This window comes from Molothrus ater, chromosome 3 (assembly GCF_012460135.2).
Source record: "Molothrus ater isolate BHLD 08-10-18 breed brown headed cowbird chromosome 3, BPBGC_Mater_1.1, whole genome shotgun sequence".
In the NCBI taxonomy this organism is placed as follows: Eukaryota; Metazoa; Chordata; class Aves; order Passeriformes; family Icteridae; genus Molothrus; species Molothrus ater.
In genome coordinates, this window is record NC_050480.2 from 14,021,433 (window position 1) to 14,040,662 (window position 19,230).

Here is a 19,230-nt window from a genome sequence, read left to right on the forward strand (position 1 = left end):
TGATCTTCAAAATAACTCTGTAATCTGCAGGTCAGGGTTGTCCAATTCTTGTAGGAGAATAGCATGCCCTTGTTCTGCCAAGAATCCTTCTACAAAGGTGAATTGTTTCCTTCTCTTCCCTTTCATTCTGTGGTTTTATCTTCAGAAAAAGATACTTTTTTTCCTTTTTCCAATTAGATAAACCAAAAATACCGGTCACAGACAACAGTAAGTCTCGAAGTGTAATTTGGAAGCCAAATTATCCCTTTATTACCTGCCTTGAGGACATGATGCTTCAGAGCATGGAGCTATGATTAAAGACCGAGAACAGGATCACAGTTAGCTCTTCCTTCTGTCCCTACTTTGCTTCCCCCACCTCAGGTCTGAGAAAAGGAAGCCCCCTCCCGAGCTGAAAGGCTTTATGGGGAGCAAAGACAAAAGAACCTGCCAGTATTTTGCTCTGTGCAGGCATCCTTTGTGCAGGTTTTCCTGCTTACCTGCTCCTGCTGACTCAGTGTTTGTGCTGAATCAGGATGACAGGGCCCTGCACAATAAATTGGTGATATGAGATGACCAGGGATAGGTACTCCTCAATAGAATATCTATATATCCCTATACTAAAAAGTGGTTTAATGAAAACAGAAAGGGATGGTGACTCCACAATTTCACAAAAACTCCTTCTTCTCACTTATCTGTGTGAAAAGCCTTTGGAGGTATGAAATGTAAGTCTAAACACAGTGGCACCTAGTCAAACGCTCCAGAATTTACCATTACTACTTATGCAACTCAGTGTCAAAACACAAAATAACTTCCATCTAATGTTAGCTGAAGGCAACCACTTTTATAACACTTCTCTATATTGTTTCTATTTCATCTTTAAAGCTCAGCTGGTCCTTTTGCTGTTCCACTTTACAAGTCTGGTGCAATCCTGTTCTTTAATGCTGAGGTTTGGTTTCATTTACCACACACTACTGCAGGGAAATCAGCACTTCATCCCCCCCCACCCCAGACAGAAACATGCTGATGTAGCTGAATCATTCATGTGAGGCAAAATAGTCCTTAAACACACAGTAGCTGTGGCAGGTGCAAGGGAGTATGGACTGTGGATGTGGGTCTTCTTTGTCCAGCCATTCCTAAAGAGCAGCATCAGGCATAAGAGAGAGGAAGAGCTGCATTTCTTTTACCTCTCCACAAAGGGGAGGAAGAGTTTTGTCAGAAAGAGAAGATAACCTGCAATGTGGAAATCTGCTATAATTTACTATGTCCTCTCCATTTCTGTCTCAAGTACATAAAGGTGCATGATGTCAGATGAGCAGAATTTGTCACAATATCATGATCTGCAGCAGAACTGAATATGTTAGCTCAGTTTACTCTTCTTGTACAGGAGAAGTTACTGCTGTATTTCTTCAGAAAATTCTTCTTTATTTCTGCTACTTCAGAATACAAGTTCCTGCAAACACTGGGAAAAAAAGATCAACCACATTTATTTAAGCAAGTGGGACTAAGATGTGTTTATACCAAAAATTGGAACCATACAGCAGCTGCAAGGAAGGCAACATTCTCAGTTACACCCGCTCCACTGCTCCACAAGCCCTTGCAGAGATGGTTCTAACATGTTTGCTGCACTGTAAATGCCACAAACCCACCTAATCTGCAGGAAAACACATGACCTATCCATAAGTATATGTCACTACAGCAAATCAAGCTTCATTTGCAGGGGAAATTATAACAAATGTTATATGTTCAAAATTATTGTCTCTATGGGAAAGATGATACACTGAAGTGATTTCCAAACAAGATAAAGACTGTCCAGCTGATTTTTCAGTTAAAAAAACACTCTAATTCTGCACAGAGGCAGAGGGCTTAAAAGAATCAAAATTTTAAATTGAGAGCTGGCAGGTGCAAGCCTTAGCACAATTCCCTACATACAGAATCACACATATGGCTATTTTTAGAGCATGAGAGATTGTGGCTTTGCATGCCCTTCTTGAAAAGAAACCCCAAACCACAACATTTCCAAATTTAGCACTGTGTTAAGAAATTAATCAAAGAGGGACAAGCATAAAAAGGCTAATACAGGTATCACATGGCACCTTAGAATCTAAATGCTGTGGTTTGGCCATCTTAAATGAACTATCTTTTTGTGCCTCGAGGTACATTTTATATATTTAATGATTGTTGAGCTTTGCAGCAGGATTAGAGCATTAGTGAGAAGGTCTGCATAAATGTTAATACTTGAAAGCTTATGCAATTGACATATCATGCCTAGAGAGATCATATTGAGTATGTGCAATCAAAAGACTGAAAACATCTCTCCAGAATGTTTTCTAGATAATTCAGACCTGCTTAAAGTATAGGTCATGGTTCATCTGCATGTTATCTCTTAGCTTTCATTGAACACATCCACCCTCACCTCTCCCATACAGTAGCTCCCCATCAGTAATACATGTGGGTTATGCTGGTGCAGCAGGGAAGATCTATGCACAATAAAGAGGTCTTGGAGGATGCAGTTTGTATGTAGTTCACACATCTTGTAGGATGTATGAAACTTTCATAGTCTTAGGAAGAAAAAGAGGTATAGAACTGCTGGGTACAACTCATTTACCACTCCTTTCAAAAGCACTGAGGCATTTGCCAGGGCACAGATGAATGCTCCAATCTTCATACCGAAGGGGAAGGGATATAGCTTAATGTACCTTGCTGACTCCACAGAACAGACTGGGAAGCCTCAGCTGCCAGGGGAATGAAAAGTAGATTTGAAGGACTGAAAAGAACCAAATGAAAACACAGACACACACACACACAAAACCCAAATGACCCCCTCAAAACAAACAAACAAACAAACAAATAGAAAAAACAGTTTTGCAGTTTAGAAAGACATTAAATATTGTAGCCCACCCTTCAAATGTAGGTGTAGAAAATGGAGGAATTGACACAACTTTATCCTTTTGTTCCCAGAAACAAATTGCTGCTGTGGCTTAGAGAAATAGGACTTTGTCCTAAGTCTATGATTATTTATTTAGCTTTGAATCTTGTAAATGTCGGCATGTTTACTCTGTGCTCCTGGAAAAACCACACCGACTCTTCTTCCTTCAGATATTTTGCTCCCTACAGAATATCACGCTATTAACATCAGGTAATGTAGGAGCCTGAGATCTGGGACCCATAGAAAATCCCCATGGGGACTGGAAGGGCCTGGTTTCTCTAGCCAGGGCCCATTCCACAGCATCAAGCACCTCCATCCTTGGGCTGAGGTTAAGCCAGGTACTCAACATGCAGGGTGAGGTCAAGGGCATCCATGGCTGGAGATGTCAGTGGTGGAGCTGGAGAACAGCTGTCCTAAGCATAATTCAGGAAGGGCATGGGAACCAAAACTAAATGTGGGCAGCCTCAGGTGACGTTGGTCAGGGCCATTAAGGTGGGCAGCAACAAAACTAATCTCCCAGAAGGGCTTAGCAAAGGCAACTCCTTCCCTTGATCTATACTGATAAAGGGCATCTGGTTGGATCAGATAAGTAAATGTATTAACACAAGTGAAATTATTAGATCAATCAAAAGAAGGTCATTGCCTAAATTAAGAATTTCTTCTTCAGAAATGTTCTACTCTCACCATGTTACACTTGCATATGGTAAGACAGTTACTATGCATACACATTCCATAATATGATGCTTTTTTAGTTATCTCTCATGTTTGCCTAATACTGTTCAGGGATAAAGTCCCAGTCTGAGCTGTGTCCATAGAAAGATAATCATTCAGGCAGAAATAATGAGGGAAAAAAACCCCTCGTTATAGATCTGACCTCTCATGTACTTAGGAAGCTAATTGCAATCAATGGCTTCAGCTACACACAATTTACTACAACATGTCACGTCTGGCCCATGAAGCAAGTAAATCTGATCTCTGGCCATTACTCTTCACACACCACTTTAAGTGATAGAGTCACATTCTCCACAGGTTAGGCCTCTGTGATTTCATACGGAATTACATTTAAAGTTACAGAAAGGGCATTTACTGCCAGCAAAACTTCCAACAAGCTACAAAATGCAGCAGTTTCTGCAGAATGCAATGCAAAATGAGATTTCTCTTTCAGTGATGAAAAGAGATAAGGAGAAATGCACCAGGAGTGGGTGTTGTTTGTTTATTTTTGGTTTGTTTGTTTAGTATTTTTGCAGAGATACACAGTTCTGAGAAGCAGGGATCATATCCTGCCCCTGTATTTGTGGAAACCTGAATGGCTGAACACATTATGAAGGCTGTGTTTAGCTGGACTCTAAGCAAGGGATATTCAGTAGGATTTTGGGGTTTTGGGGTTTTTTTTTCGCAGAGGTTTTCAACAGAATGTATTATTTTGCTTAAAGTTCCTAATAAAATTAAATCACTGAAACTTGCATGCATAAGAAAATGCAGCTGGGCAATGCTGTATCTACAATTTGGCTTTTTTCACATTGCACCACTACATGTATATCCCAGCCTTAGAGAAACAAAGAACAGGTTAGTACAGTGCAACATGGACCTATGAAATTCTCCTAACAAAACCATTAACTCTGCCATAATGTCCAAGCAAAAAGTATATTTGTGGCCCAAAGCTTGTGTCAGACATAAGGGTGCTACAGTTTTAACAGCAAACAAGAAAAAATAAAAAAGAATGGAAAATAGGCACAAACCTGCCTGGGTTAAAAGTAATCTCCTTAGAGATGGGAATGAGACAGGCTGAGTTGAATTATGGTAAATTGTTCAGTTTCAAGGATCTTTGTTTAAGAACAAAGAGCACCAGCCATATGTAGAGAGTAGTATTAGACTTCAAGACAAAACATTCTGATCTTACAGTGCAGTTAGAGAGTAGGGGTTTTTTTTTATTATTTAAATAAGAGGATTGCAATGAAGTGATTGAAATAATCCCAAGAGAAACCTTGGCCTGCTGATGTTGACTGTTGACCTCAGGGAGCAAGACAGTGACCCTCAGTCCAGGCATGGTGACTCTGACAGTCAAGGAAGTGACCCTCAGTCCAGGCATGGTGACTCAACAAAACCTTTTGCTGCACCGGGAGACAGAAGAACCAGAAAACCACGTCTTTGCTGCCCGCCCTCCCCTCTCTCTCAGGCAGCTTTGGCTCCTCCGTGCCACCACACAGATGTTTCAGCCCAACCCAGAGGGCTCGATCAACCCTCGGGAGGCCTTTCCCGGGTGGGAGATCGGAGGGTGATTTGGGGGTCTCCCCCCAGGCGAGGGGGTGGAGGGTGGTTTAGGGGGCTCCCCTCGGCCGGGACCCCACGGAGAGCCCGCGGGGCGCTCCCTGCCCTTGCCGCTGTCCGCGCCTGTGGTGCTGAACCGGCGGAGCCCAGCCAAGGCCGTCCCGCTTCCTCCGGGACGAACTGCGGGATTAAGGCTGCAGTAATCGGGGCCGGATTAACTCCCTGGAAACCGGCAGCAATCTGAGCAGCTGCAAATGTCCCCCAAACCAGGACATGGGGCGAGGTGATGAAGTGGAGGCGGGGGAGAAGAAGAGGGGAAAAGACATCAACCGCCAGATGCTACGCCGTGATTAATGGGAGGGAAAATAAATAATCAAGTATCTCATCCGCTTCTTTTGGGAAGGGCTGGGCTGGCTGGGATCCGGCAGCCCCTCCTCTTCCTTCTCCCTCCTCCTCTTCCTCTCCCTCGCTCCCGGCCAGCCGCCTTTCCTCGGAGGGGGCGAGACGCGCGCAGAGCCCACAGGCCCCTCTGGCCGCAAGAGATGGGCGACATCCCCGGACTCGTGAAAATCAGCGTCTCCCTCAAAATCCAGCCCAACGACGGGGCCGTGTATTTCAAGGTGGACGGGCAGCGCTTCGGTCAGAACCGCACCATCAAGCTGCTGACCGGGGCCAAGTACAAAATCGAGGTGTCCCTCCGACCCGGCACCGTCCAGGCCACGTAAGTGAGGCCGTTCTCCTCAGGGCGGCTCCCCCGGCCCTCCGCTCCCTCCCTGCTGCTTTATTTTTAGACGTTTAATGTTTTTTCCCTGGCAGGCTGTCAGCGCGGGGTTTCCGTGATTTCTCCCTCCCCGCCCTTTTACTTTGGTGGCCCCGTTTCTGAGTCCCTCGCCAGCTGTTCCCTGTGCTCCGCCGGGCTGGCCTGGGGGGGGGCCACGTTTGGGAATCGCTGCCTTCCCTCTCCCTCCCCACCTTCTCCCGGAGATTTTTCAAGCCCAGCTTCTTTTCTCCTTCCTTCCTCACGGCTTTCGCTGGAGGAAGAAGTCCCTCCTACACAATGCCCAAGCCTCGCTGCGGCGTGGCAAAGCAGAGACAGGGACCAGATGGGGAACCAGCTCTGGGTGGAGGGGCGGCCCCGCCGAAGAGATTCGACTAACCTCTCCCGATCCATTCGAAATCAGATCCCGCCTGCCACTCCTTTCTACTCCTTCCCTGGGTGACTGCAGAGCCCTGGCATATTTCAGGAGCCCCAATGAGTCAGCAGCACATGCAGGTCTGCTAAAATGCCTGAAGCTTTTTCCCAGTACAGAGGCTACCAAGCTGCAAACCCATGTGCTGGCTTCAAGCTACCAAGGAAGGGGAATTCAGGGCTGTGAAAGGCTGGATCCTGTCTTTTTGTAGGACCATGGGCATCGGCGGTGTTAATGTCCCACTGGAAGAAAAATCACGTGATGCACAAGTAGCCTCTTACACAGGGATCTATGACACCGAGGGGGTGCCCCATACCAAAAGTGGGGAGAGACAGCCCATCCAAGTCAACATGCAGGTATGTGGTTCCCCAAGCCTGGCATGAGAGGATGAGGGAGGGCAGCAGGGGGTTGACTCCCAGAGAGAGTGTGGTGAAATATTCCAGGGCAAAGCCTAGTTGCAGCTACTGCCTTCCTCTTTGCTTTGTGTCACTAAGGTTGCTGGCCAGAACATAGCTGGAAAATACAAATCCTGCTGCCTTCTCTCCCAAGAAAACAGCAAGGGCCAGGAGGAAGTATAAGGTTTTCTAGAGACCTGCAAAACCCTTTGGGGTGCTGCAGCAGAAAGAATTGTGTGCGGAACATCCCGCCCCTTCTATAGGACATACTATACATATCAGGCAGCTCCCACTGAGGTTCTTGGCTAGAGATCCAATCCCTTGGCATACAGGGGACCCTCTTTTGCCAGGTAGCACCATTTTTTTTGGCACAGAGCATGCCAAGCAAGGGGTGACTGCTCTCCCCTTTAATCTGTCACCTTCAGCATGCCTGAGGACTTGCTAGAGACTAGAAGCATGCAGGAGAACACCCAAGGCTGTCTTCTCTCTTTTCCCATATGTTTCCATTATCTGCACCCACAAACCTAAATTCATATTTAAGTGGCTCCTCACCCCAGTCTTAAAGAGAGGCTCCATGGCCCCAAAGTGAGATGACAAAAGCTCCAGCCCACAAGGCAGCAGAGCTAACAGAAAACATGAAGACAGGCAGATTTCCACAGCACTCATTGGGTGGTATGCTCAGTTTTGGCGGTTTTTTTTCTTCTCCTGATTATAGCTGTGAGGGATTCCTGCTGTTTATTCCATGTCTTCTCCACCAAAAAAAAAGGAATCAAGGCAGTAAGCCATCTTCATCTGAAGCTCTCTTAAGAGTCTGTTCCAGCTTAAACAAGCCCACCAAATTTCAGAATTTTATGATGTTTTCTTACTGCACACAAGATTTCATATTGCTCTTCAGTATTTTTTTTCTGGAATCATAGTTCAGTAGGGTAATCCTCTTCTGAATAAGAACTGTAACATCATTAACCATTTGGTGTTTCTAATAATTACAATGTGCCAAACTTAATTTTGGAGATCCACATCACATTACTATTTCATAATCGTAGGTTATTAAGACTAATATGGAGTATTATGTTAATCACTTTTATATACAGCCACCACCCAGGAAAACCAAACATAGTATTATTTCACAAAAAGCTGAACATAGCTGCTGGATGCTACTGTTGATCATTGTAGTTATATTTCACCTTACACCAGGAGGAGAAAGGACAGCATTCCCAAAACACCATCTGCTTTGACTCAGGCATCCCTGTTTTGCTGGTTACTTTTACCCTTAAGTGCAGCACTGATGTGAACTCTGAAAATCTAGAAATTTAACTTTTCCTTTGGAGAGAACCAAGTCAAATCACAGGTGAAATATAAGGAGGTTCTGACTTTCAGTGACAAGCTCTGACATGGTTTGTTGCAGCATCAGAATGAGAAGCCACAATATTTTCCCAAAGAGCTGCTTTTACAGATCAGATCCTGGGATATTAACCATGAAGCTAATAGGATTTGCAAGCATTAAGCAAGTCTTTAATTCCTTTTAGGAACTGATCTTGATAGATAGGTTCATCAGTACAGACTTAGATACCCACAAATGATACTTTTAAGTATTAAATATAGATAACAGGGGTTTATATGTTTAACTCATCATTTAGCTGCTTAGCTAAATGGAGCTGTAGTAGATTTAGGGAACAAGCCTCAGATACCCCAGTCTGAAAACTGCTTTGGATACCTACTTCCTCAACCTTCAAAACTGAGCTTATTGCAGAGAGCTTTAGATTTTCCTATTTCCTTCAACTATGAGGAACTTCTGCCTCCACTTCCTTTTCTAAAACAGACAGAATCCTGATGCATCCTATGGTGATAAGGACACTATTTTAGGCATAAAAACTGAATTCACATTAGAAATAGATTGTGAGATCAGTCCTGCAATCAAAAACAAGTCTGGAATAGCCAATCTAGTGTCCGAATGACTTAAGGTCCATTAAGATCCATAAGAACTTCTTTCCTACCTGCTTTGAAACTTTTAACAAATAATTCTTGTGTTGCTGCTTTAACTGGCTAGTTAAATCTGACTCATGATAGCCAGAGTTTATACACGTTGAACAGCAATCCTGTTTCTGAATTCCAGAATCTATGTTTCTGTTACCTGATTGGTCAATCATGCAGACTATCCAGAAACTGCTAAACTGTCTAGCAAATGGTGTAAACTAAGTTAGAAGCCTGCCTTTGGGCCTCATTTTATTCTTGATCAGACTAGTCTAAGATTGAATAAAGAAGCTAGAACTGTATTCACAGTAATAACTACAAAATCATCTCAGCATGCAAATGTAGAGGGACTGATTAAATAACTATTTACTCCTACAGCACCAGATGATAGAGAAGAGCAGACAGGGAAATATACTTAATATGAAGCCTGACCTGCAAAGAGCAGGGCTATTCTCCCTCCCTGGGGATGCCCATATATAAGCTCAGTGGAGTAGCCAGGATTCAGCTGTAGGAGCCATGGGAATTCAGGGGAGCCCTAAGGATGCAGAATGTTCATTATGCCACAGAGCTTCTGCATGTGCTGAGTACCAGGCTGAGGGAGGCACATGGTAGTAGGAAAGCTCTGCAATTAATTTTTTCCTTCTCCTGAAAACCCAGAGCAGTCAAACTACTCAGGGTAGCTCAGCAAACTGGGTCATTAAGGAAAAGTAAATTTGCTTTCTTCATCTATCTTTTTGAAATTCAGATCCTTCATACATTAATGAAATGAAATTATGCTCTTGTGTCATATCACCTTCTAAAAATGTTACTAGAAATGCCTTTTCTTCCTTAGTTTCCACAGTGAGGGTGCCCGATTCTCCTCTCTGACAAGTTTTGTGGACTGTGCACAGCAATATCCAATGTGCTTAACCTTTACTGTCTTGCATTATAAGTGTAACGGGACCACTATCAAAGATGATTGATTAAAAAAAAGTCCTTAATTAAGGTTTTAGTTACTGGGAGAGATAAAATAGCCTGTACATCTGATTCTTTCTTAGTCAAAGGAAGTGGCAGAAATGTTTCTGTTACTCCTTCAAGGTAACACTTGTAACTGGAGCCGAATAAAACCCCTCCACTTACAGCACACAGCAGCTTCTGCTATTGTCAAGGCTAAATTTAACTTACCAGGGTGGGCGGAGAGAAGGTTTAAAGTAATGTCTGTTACACAGCAGCACCTTACAAACCACATTTTTAATTTCAAAAAAACAACGACAAATGTGTCCTGAAAAATCTGGATACAGAAGACTCTGCTTGTAAATCAGGAACAATTTCTCTGTAAAAGGGCTTTCATACTGACTTTGCAAGTGTGATTATAGCAGGCAGATGATCAAAGATCAGCTCCGAGGCACATGATAGGAATGGAAAACAGTCAAGTGAAGAAGCTGTCATTAAAGTGAGTGATGGAAATACTGAAAGGGAAAAAATACTGAAGAATAGTGCCATTCAGTAGCACTTAATTCACTATCTAGTATCTTCTAACAACATAACACAATCAACAAGCCATACTGGCTTAAGGCCAATGGCAATACATACAGGCTTCACATCCACACTTGAGATTCTCTGCAATGTCTCAAGGCATAGGAACTCAAATTTTCCATTACCATTAAGACTGAAATCATAATTTATGCTTGAAAGCTTCACTGAGGTTTTTCTGATGTTGTACAGGTGTCTAGGAGTGACTTAAAGAAAATAAAAATAACAAACAACTTTATTTTACAGAACTTTTTTATTATAGCCATAGAACTTTTATTTCTCATGAGGCCACACTTTTATTTCTCATGAATGAGGCCACAGTCTCATTCACTTCAAAGCTGCATGCACAGAGAATTTAAAGTCAGTTCTCACTTCTTCACTGTTTTAGACACTTATCTGCTAAACAGGCAGATTATCTTTTTATTAGCTCCTATTACTCAGCTGCACTATCACAGTCCAACTAACAGTTACAGATATGCACACAGAAATTCTCTTGCTCCAGTCTCATTTAAAATGTGGAATAAAATCCCAGGAAAGTAGTAAGTGGTGTGCAAGAGCAGCACATCTCAGTCAATACATACAAATACAAGACTCCAAAATGCAGATACATTAAAAGTTTCAGACTGAGGAAAAGAAGAATCTTTCCCAACTGCAGTCACTAGGTATGGTATAGAGGTAAAGTGATAGTCTGTATCACTGCAGATCACTACTACATGATCTACAGTATATACAAGCTGTGTCATCTTAAGAAAGATTATGGTTTTGATTCTTGTGTTAGTAACGTTTATCCATGTGGCAACTTGAATATTTTTACTCCCTCGCCTATCCCAGATGTGAGTGCAAGAGGACAGTACATGCAGGATCTGATCCTTTATGTAGTATGTATGGCTACATATAAAAGACTTTCTGATTGCTAGAGCAGGTTTTACAGGTCTTCAATTTATTGATCTGAGGAACAATGATCCTTATACCAGGTGTTTTATGTTCTGCAGCTTCATAAGTGTTATTTCTCAGGATGAGAGAGAAACCAACAAAATAATTAGCTCACTAACACTGGTATTCCTTCTTCCTCACAGTTTAATGACATTGGAGTTTTTGAGACAGTCTGGCAAGTCAAATTCTACAACTACCACAAACGGGATCATTGCCAGTGGGGAAACAGCTTTGGCAGTATTGAGTACGAATGCAAACCAAATGAAACACGCAGTCTCATGTGGATCAATAAAGAGACCTTCCACTGAAGAGATGTGAAACCAATACGGCTGGACAATCTCCCTAAAAAAAAAATCTACCTTTTTAAACCAGCAAGAAGCCTTAATAAAGGCATACTGTAACACTGCTTTGTCCATAAGGTTCCAGCAACTATATTGTATATACAGGTGGTGCCACTAAAATATTTGCCTATTACTGTATTTTAAGTTTACCATGGCATCTGCAACATTCTTTATCTGTCGTCCTGAGAATACTGAAAGGTTCATGGTAAAGGATTATCTGATAGCTTGGTAGGAAGTCATATCATAATACTGTTGTAAGTATTTGGATTATTCTGACTAGATGTAACAACTTTTGTGAAGTGTTTTGCTTCATTGCTTAGAATTTGGATTAACATCACATTGGTGATTTCTGTATTTACATTTGTGCTTGCTCCAAAATCAGTGTGTTCCTTCAAGCATTTGGTTGTACTGTCTTCCCAGTGGACACCAAAAATTAAAAATATGGTTACTTGTAGGTTTAGCTGAATGGCAGCTAGTGCACTGTTGGTATTATGCTTTCATACCAAGGGATTTGGGAACTCATTCTCCCTTTTGTTAAGTGCTGTAAGATATTCTGTGAAGTTTGCTAATTTACCAAATCTCCTAAAGAGGATTATTTTTTGTTAAGTTTTCCAGTCTTTGAAATAGCATTAGGAAATGGTATAAAACATGATGAAGGAAAAGCAATAAGTCCATTGTGTTATCCAAGACATCTAACAACATGGCTAAGACCTATCTTAAGATCATATAGTATCCTTGAGAGATACAGCAGCCATACCTAATTTATTTCCTAGAGTAAGTGTTCTGATATTGAACTCCATTTTTATTTTAATGGCACATTGATGAGATTAGTTAAATCTTACAAATCAACATTTTCAAGCCTGACCACTGTATTTATTGACAAGATTTCTGACCAACAAGCACTCAGTAGTGTGAAGGTGCAGATCCCAGGACATGTTTATACATGCACTGCAGTCTTTCAAATAAAGATAAGCATGCAAGCATTTGCATAGTTATAACTAAAGGTGCTTCATAAACACTAGATCAGTGTTTAACACAAACAGACAACACAAAACAGATGTATCTTTTATTTCTGTAAAGACAGGGAAGGAAGGAAACAACTACACTTGTCCTGTCCCCAGCTTGGGTTGAAGTAAGCTGTCAGTTCCTGCATATCTGTTATTCCCTTTGTGAATACTTTGTAAATTGTATATGTAAATGGTAAACATGACTTTTGATCTTTGTAATAAAGGATGTAAACAATTTCTTCTCTACTATGGCCATCTAAATGAGCTGAAAACATTGTATTTAAAGAAGCAGTGGTTTTAGAGAATCAGACGGTAGGTCGTATGCAGCCAGTGCTTTCTGAGAATGCAGTCCAAAGCACCTTCTGTTCTTCACTCAAAGCTACTGTTTCTAGGAAACACAGATCCAGTGTGCCAAAATGCAGATGGTTAATGTGATAACACTCAGAAGAGCTTATTAATATGCAATTAGTTTCAGTAATATAGTGTGAAAAGTAAAGACTTAGGACAGAATTTAATTAGCAAAGAAATATTTTCTTCCACTGAGTTATTAATCAAAAGGCTTTACTAGTTTTCTAGCTTTACTAGATTTCTACAGCCAAAAGAACTGACAGTGGCACTGATGTAATCCAGCTGTGTAATGGTGAGCTAGTCAGCTGCATCTCCATTCTAAGGCAACATTATATGGGCAAATTTTACTGAAATGAAAATCTAGAAATAATCTTCTCCATTAACTTCTTTCCTAGACTTTTCTTAGCAGGGATTCTTCAAAATGAGAAAACTGAACAAATTGAAATCTGCACTTCAGGCAGAAGTACTACTGCCAGCATTTTAGCAGAAGTTTCCAGATAACATGCTTTAATTATTCTAGACTTCCAGCTGTGAATCAGTTCTGTTTCTACATTGTTAGAAAAGTGATTTTATTCTCCAATAATTTGCATACTTTGGTTCATTTTGTTTCTACATACGAACACATATGTACACTGGCACACAATACATGACACATAAATTCACAGACTTCTGTCCTAGTAAAAAATATGTAAGATCCACAGTGTCCTAGCTCTCCAGCATTTAAAAAATGCTGCAATGAATAAATCCAGCCAATCCTGGCACAGGAGGATTGTTATTCTCAGCCAGCTGGAAGTATACTCTTCCTAAGGCAAATTTTCATGCCCACATTAATGCCAAATAGGGAATATTTTCACTTACAACCTAGCAGGTCCTGTAGCAATTCAGTTGAGAGGATGCTCAAGAAAAAGGCTGCAGATGGAGCGAGTTGCTTTTAAAAGAAAGGAGAGATCAGCAAGAGCAACTGTTGTACAGGTCCCATATTCTAAGACTGAACATTGCTGCCGAGGATTGCAGCGCCCTTTTCATAGACAGCATCAGGGATAGAAAGGATGAGAACTGGTTAATCACTTCTCTGTGGAAGATGTAAATGGCATTTATCAGCTCTTATGTCCTCCCCTAGGTGAGGTTTAAGCATACAGAAATGTGATTTGCATTATTCTTAAATAGAAGATTATTCATGTGATGTTGGTTGAGTATCCATACCACCATCTCTGATACTCCACACATGTAAAGCAAAATAGTCCCATCAACTTCCTCTTGCTCATCAAGTGCTTTGCTAACAAAATAAACATTTGCTCCTAATAAAGGAGACCCAAGATTTCAGCCGTTTCCTGAAAGTAATGTTTTTCATTGCTTTCATCCAGGACAACTCTGTTGAATATTCATAGAATTTGAGTCACTACAAAACTGCTGCTGTGACAGTTGGATGCATTATTCAGTCAGCAGCATTTAAATCTCTGGACAAGTTTGTTCTTTACACAGCTTTTTCTAATTAATATTTCCATTTTTATACAGAACTCAGTACTATAATTCAGGACACAGTACACTAGGATCAAATATATATGTCAGAAAATGCTGACAATGTGTCAATCCAGCTGAAACCAGAAAGCACTCATAGCTGGAGTTTTTATAAATAAGAGACTTCAAGATATTTGTCATGAAATGTCCAGCTGTCATTTTCATAAGAAAAATGAAATGAACATTCCAAATCTTTGTGTCACTTTTTCATCTATATTTAGAGGTAGCAGATAGCTCTTTGATCCTGCTGAGTAACAGGATTCAAAAGCAAGTTATTAGTCATGACTATTACAGTAGTGATCCTGCATAGGGCTTTGTATTAGATCATTAGATTTTGCACAACACTTTGTGTTTAGTGCAGCTACTACAGACTTTGGTATCTCCTACAATCTGACTGTGTATGAAACAGAAGTAATACACCTCAAGTCTCAATGCTCTACTTTCACATGGTAAAGAGGTTTTACTGGCTTCAGCTGAAGCTCTGTCCATTGGTTTGCAAATGCAGTGACCCTTACTGATTCCAGACTAGCAAAGAATCAGAGGACCTCATTTATGTAATTCTTTGTATAAAAGATGTGAACAGAACTTCTGTACAATAAAGGTGTAAGTTTTGTAATACAAGGCTTTTGCATGCCAGGAGAGGTTCTTTTTTTCACTTGGTTAAGAGCACTGCCCTCACTTGCTATGTAAAATTTTAATGTATGTGCAGTGTGCTCCATTCTTCTAAAGCCTCATTCAAAGCTTTGATTAAATAAGGATGTGGCATGTTGTAAATGCTAACCACTTTCTGAGATCTGAAACAAATGCAATGACTTTCAAAATTCAAAGCAGTGAGCATTGCTTTAATAGCTACGTCAACCCTGAAGCACAAAGCAGCAGAAAAACAAGTCCTTCAACATTCATGTTTTCCCTTAACTCTACAAAGCTCACAAGCAATGACTTGCAAAGTCCTCTTTAGTGTAGCTGATCCAGACCTTTGGCCAGGAGAGACACCCACTCCTGCCCATAGGCCTTCCCTGCTGCATGCTTGGCAGCTGTCACCAGCATTTCTTGGACTGCTTCCTTTTCCCCCTCTCTCTGATAGCAAGATTTAAGGCTTCAAATCCCTATGAGCCTTAGCTTTCAGCATTAGGAAGACAAGGTGGCATCAAGCTAGGGAGAGACAAACCAGTTCTCTCTGCATTGTTTCTCTGTGACTACTGTAAGGTTTTGTGAGTTATCCCACTGCAGTCATTGAAGTTTGTTACCTTTTGACACACAGTGAATTGCACTATGAGCACATAGACAAACAGATCTCCATTGGAGACGTGGCTTAAAAGCAATGACAGACAGCCTCTCTTTTTAGCATTAATATGCTGAAAAATATTAAATTTTAAGAAACAATTCATGGCAGCATGTCTGCATTGACCAGGTGCAAGGCTCTGATATTCTGTTTGTCCTCACTCAGACAAACTTGAGTCTTGATGCTGCAATCCATGTACCAGTGCTTTGCATGCTCTCTGTAACACCTTTGTTTCCTTCCCCCAGAGAACAGGCACTCCTACTTCCTTTATTCCAATAGTGAGAAGCTGTATCCCATCTAGGATCTGCAGCCTTTGAACAATCCTGGGAGAAGAAATTGCAAACTATTAGTGCATGATGATGAAGGCAAGAACTACATGACTGTCCTGATGGTTAACTGGACCTTCTGCTCATTCTCAGCACAGTAAAGACAAGGTTGGGAGCCTGCTGTTACAGGAGTGACTGTGACAACATTGTCAGTAATATCCACATGAAACTACAGTATATGTGCTACAGGGACCAAATGTTCTCAGAAGTTTGAACTGAATCTTTATGAGTTTAATAACTTATAAAGAGGGTCTGCAAACAAGTGACAGTAGTGCAATATCACAACATACATTCTTCTGATTGTGATGGATGGCATTCTCCTGCTCACTAAGTTGCTATGCCAACAGATTCACCTCAGGCACTTCCCACATTTCAGACTTACTGGAGAGAACAAGCTGTGGACTTACCGGAGAGAACAAGCTGTGGCCAATTCTGTGCATAGAATATATAGTCTGAATTGGTGCCTTTTTTTAATTTGCTGCGTGTTGGAGTTTTTAAATTAAGTGTATACTTTCACTTCTGGCTTCTGAGACATCTCTGGCTAAATACTATGCTACAGGTAAGCTGAGCAAATGTAGGAAACACCAGGGTATGAAAATACAACTGCAGTCATCCCTGTTCTGTATGGAAACTATATGACTGCCCTCCAAAGATTTGAAAAGCATTAAAACAAACAAATGAAAAAGTATCGTGCATCTACTCTGTTCAAATCTGGCAGCATTTTGTGTATCAGGACAAGGTACTAGCCAGATATAAATGTGCTGGTTACACAATGAATTAAATTCACAATGTTTACACTGAGCTTTGCTTACCTTAAGGGGGTAGGAGGTAGATGGTTAAGAAAACAAAAGTCCCAAATGCACTACTGCTACAAAGTTCCACCAAAACATATGGAGTAAACGTGAAAGACAAATTTGCCCTAATATGCTAAAATGTGAATGAACTTCCCTTGCTTAAAACAGAACTGTAAGAATTTAGACCTAATCATTTTAATACAGATTAAGTATAACTTAAAGAAGTTGAGGAAACACTTCCAGGGAGGTTGTTGGCTATAAATACAGTGAAAAGATTTCCTCTACAGATCATTTACCCTATCTTAGAAAATATATTTCTTTTTCTCCAGGAAGCAGGAACTAACATTTTGCACCTGGAAACAGGTACAGAATCAATTGTACAATGAACTTACAAGCTGGAAATTTTTTGAAGGGTTGCGTCTTTTTCTCTTAATAAAAGTAGCTATCAATTTTGACTTCTTTCTGCTTCAGCCCTGCAAATCCAGCAGCAGCCCTCAAACACAGCTAAGTAAGCAAAGAAGGAATGCTACCATATACTTAGCTCCAGAACTGAGAGATATTCCAAACAGCACAAGAAAGGGAGATTATTTGCCACCTTGCAGTCTGCCTATAGCCTTTATTCTTGGACAACCATGACTAGGACAGCTAAGTACACAATTTTTTCCTTATACTCCATTCTACAAATCCACGAGGAACCATGCCTTAATCAGAGACATCAGCTTCCATCCAGATATCTAAAGGGAAAACATTGGAGGGGCATGGGCTTGGAGTCATGGTACAAGAAAGAGACAGGAGAATCTCAGAGTGTGCTTTTGACCCACAGGCATGGGGGGAAACAGTCACTAGGAGTCTCCATATGAAAATATAACACTAGCAGAGAACTCTCAAAAATCTCTTTTGGTAGTCTCCATCTTAGTCACCTTTAATACTTCTTCTCAGTTCTGCTAGAAAGACGGTTCCTAACTCAAAATCTCCTACTAAACTCCCCGTGGTTTTTACTGGTAAGTAGCTTTAAGCTTCTGGCTCATTAAGCTCAATGTCAGTAACTTTCCATAGATTTCATACTAATCTCAAGCTTCTCAAGTTTCACATCCTGTCATTGCTTATCTACATCCCCTCTCTCTTATCTTTCATCCATAACGGAGAGACAGAAAAGCCTTTCTCTTCTCTCAGCATTTGCTGTTCAATCTATCACTCATTTTCCTTGAAGGCTCTGGAGTAAATGGCAATTTCCAAAGTACAGGGCCCTCAGTCATTCAGGAACTTTTAATGTAATAATACAAGAAGCAGCACTATATTCCATAGTATGGAATGAGCAAGGAAGCCCTTATACCTCCAACACAGAGGGCATAGCAACTGAGTACATCAGTACCCTGTGGAGCAGCTCTCCTCAAAACATTAGAGGAAGTACTCCAAGTAGAAGTTGGCACAGCTCAGCCAGGCCAAGCATGCTGCTCATATTACTGAACAACATTCAAGCTGGTTTTATACTACTTAAAAAAAAATTTCAATTGAGGAGAAAAAAGGGTGGAATCAGTTTTAGCCCACCTCCTTCTTACCACCTTGGCCTTTTTTAAAATCTCATAGAAATGAAAAATTAAATGAGACAATGGTCTTCAGGATGCAGTGGAAAAAGTAGGCTGACTGTCAAATCTCAGACCAGCTCTGAGCTACCTGTTGTTTAGACCCTTTAATGCAGAATTCCTGGAAGGAGGAAAAGGCTTTGATGCAATCTACAATAGATGATACAAACCAGCGCTTTAAATTACTTCAAAAATACCAGAACATCTCTGAAATTGTTTCCACCATAGTCTACAAGTTTTCAAACTGCTTCATTTAAAATGAGCAGGTGCAAATTAGTAGTCATTCTGGTCAAGAGTAAATGTCCAGCTCTGGTAAGTTTTCTCCTCTGTATTTTTATCATTATTTCAATTCCCACAGGTCCAGAAAAGAAAATTAACTGCTGAGGATTCAGAGTTAAAGCCATTTCTTCCAGGTCACAGTTGCTTTGCAGAAATCACTGCCATATGAATACTAAAAACAGTAAAAATTTATTTTTATTCTCTTAGTGTGTCATGGTGAACCATAGGACTTACAGAGACTAATTTCCTGTCCATCTCCTGTGGATTCCCTGGTGTTATAACATTAGAGTTCAACTCATGATGCAGCCTCTCTATCATTAGGGAAACTAATTTCATCCAGTGTACTGTGTTCAGATTTGTAATTTCATAAACTAAGGACACTCATAAAAAAACGTTTCATAAAAAAAAGTCTAATATTGGGAGTGGAGGGGTGCAGAGAAAGGAGAAGAGCAAGACAAAGTGTGCTCAATACAAGCTTCAATTTCTTAAGAAACCAGAGAAAAATTGCCATAGGAAAAAAAGCAGCAATCAGAAATACTCCAGCCAATCGATAGATGGGAGCTACTAACAGGAAATAT

The 19,230-nt window shown here is 41.0% G+C and overlaps 1 protein-coding gene across 1 annotated transcript; it reads left to right on the forward strand.

Annotated features, from left to right (window-relative positions):
• Window positions 1-5,631: 5,631 nt before the first annotated feature.
• Window positions 5,632-12,757, forward strand: CNRIP1 (cannabinoid receptor interacting protein 1). Its single transcript, XM_036381181.2, has 3 exons — window positions 5,632-5,894; window positions 6,575-6,719; window positions 11,318-12,757. The coding sequence occupies exons 1-3, from the start codon at window positions 5,716-5,718 to the stop codon at window positions 11,480-11,482; spliced, it is 489 nt and encodes a 162-aa protein (XP_036237074.1). The 5' UTR covers window positions 5,632-5,715; the 3' UTR covers window positions 11,483-12,757.
• The last annotated feature ends 6,473 nt before the right edge of the window (window positions 12,758-19,230 follow it).

Coding starts and splice junctions, on each gene's coding strand:
- CNRIP1 (XM_036381181.2), top strand. CDS start 5,716: ATGGGCGACATCCCCGGACTCGTGAAAATCAGCGTCTCCCTCAAAATC. Junction 5,895..6,574: donor CCCGGCACCGTCCAGGCCAC/GTAAGTGAGGCC, acceptor GTCTTTTTGTAG/GACCATGGGCATCGGCGGTG. Junction 6,720..11,317: donor CCATCCAAGTCAACATGCAG/GTATGTGGTTCC, acceptor TCTTCCTCACAG/TTTAATGACATTGGAGTTTT.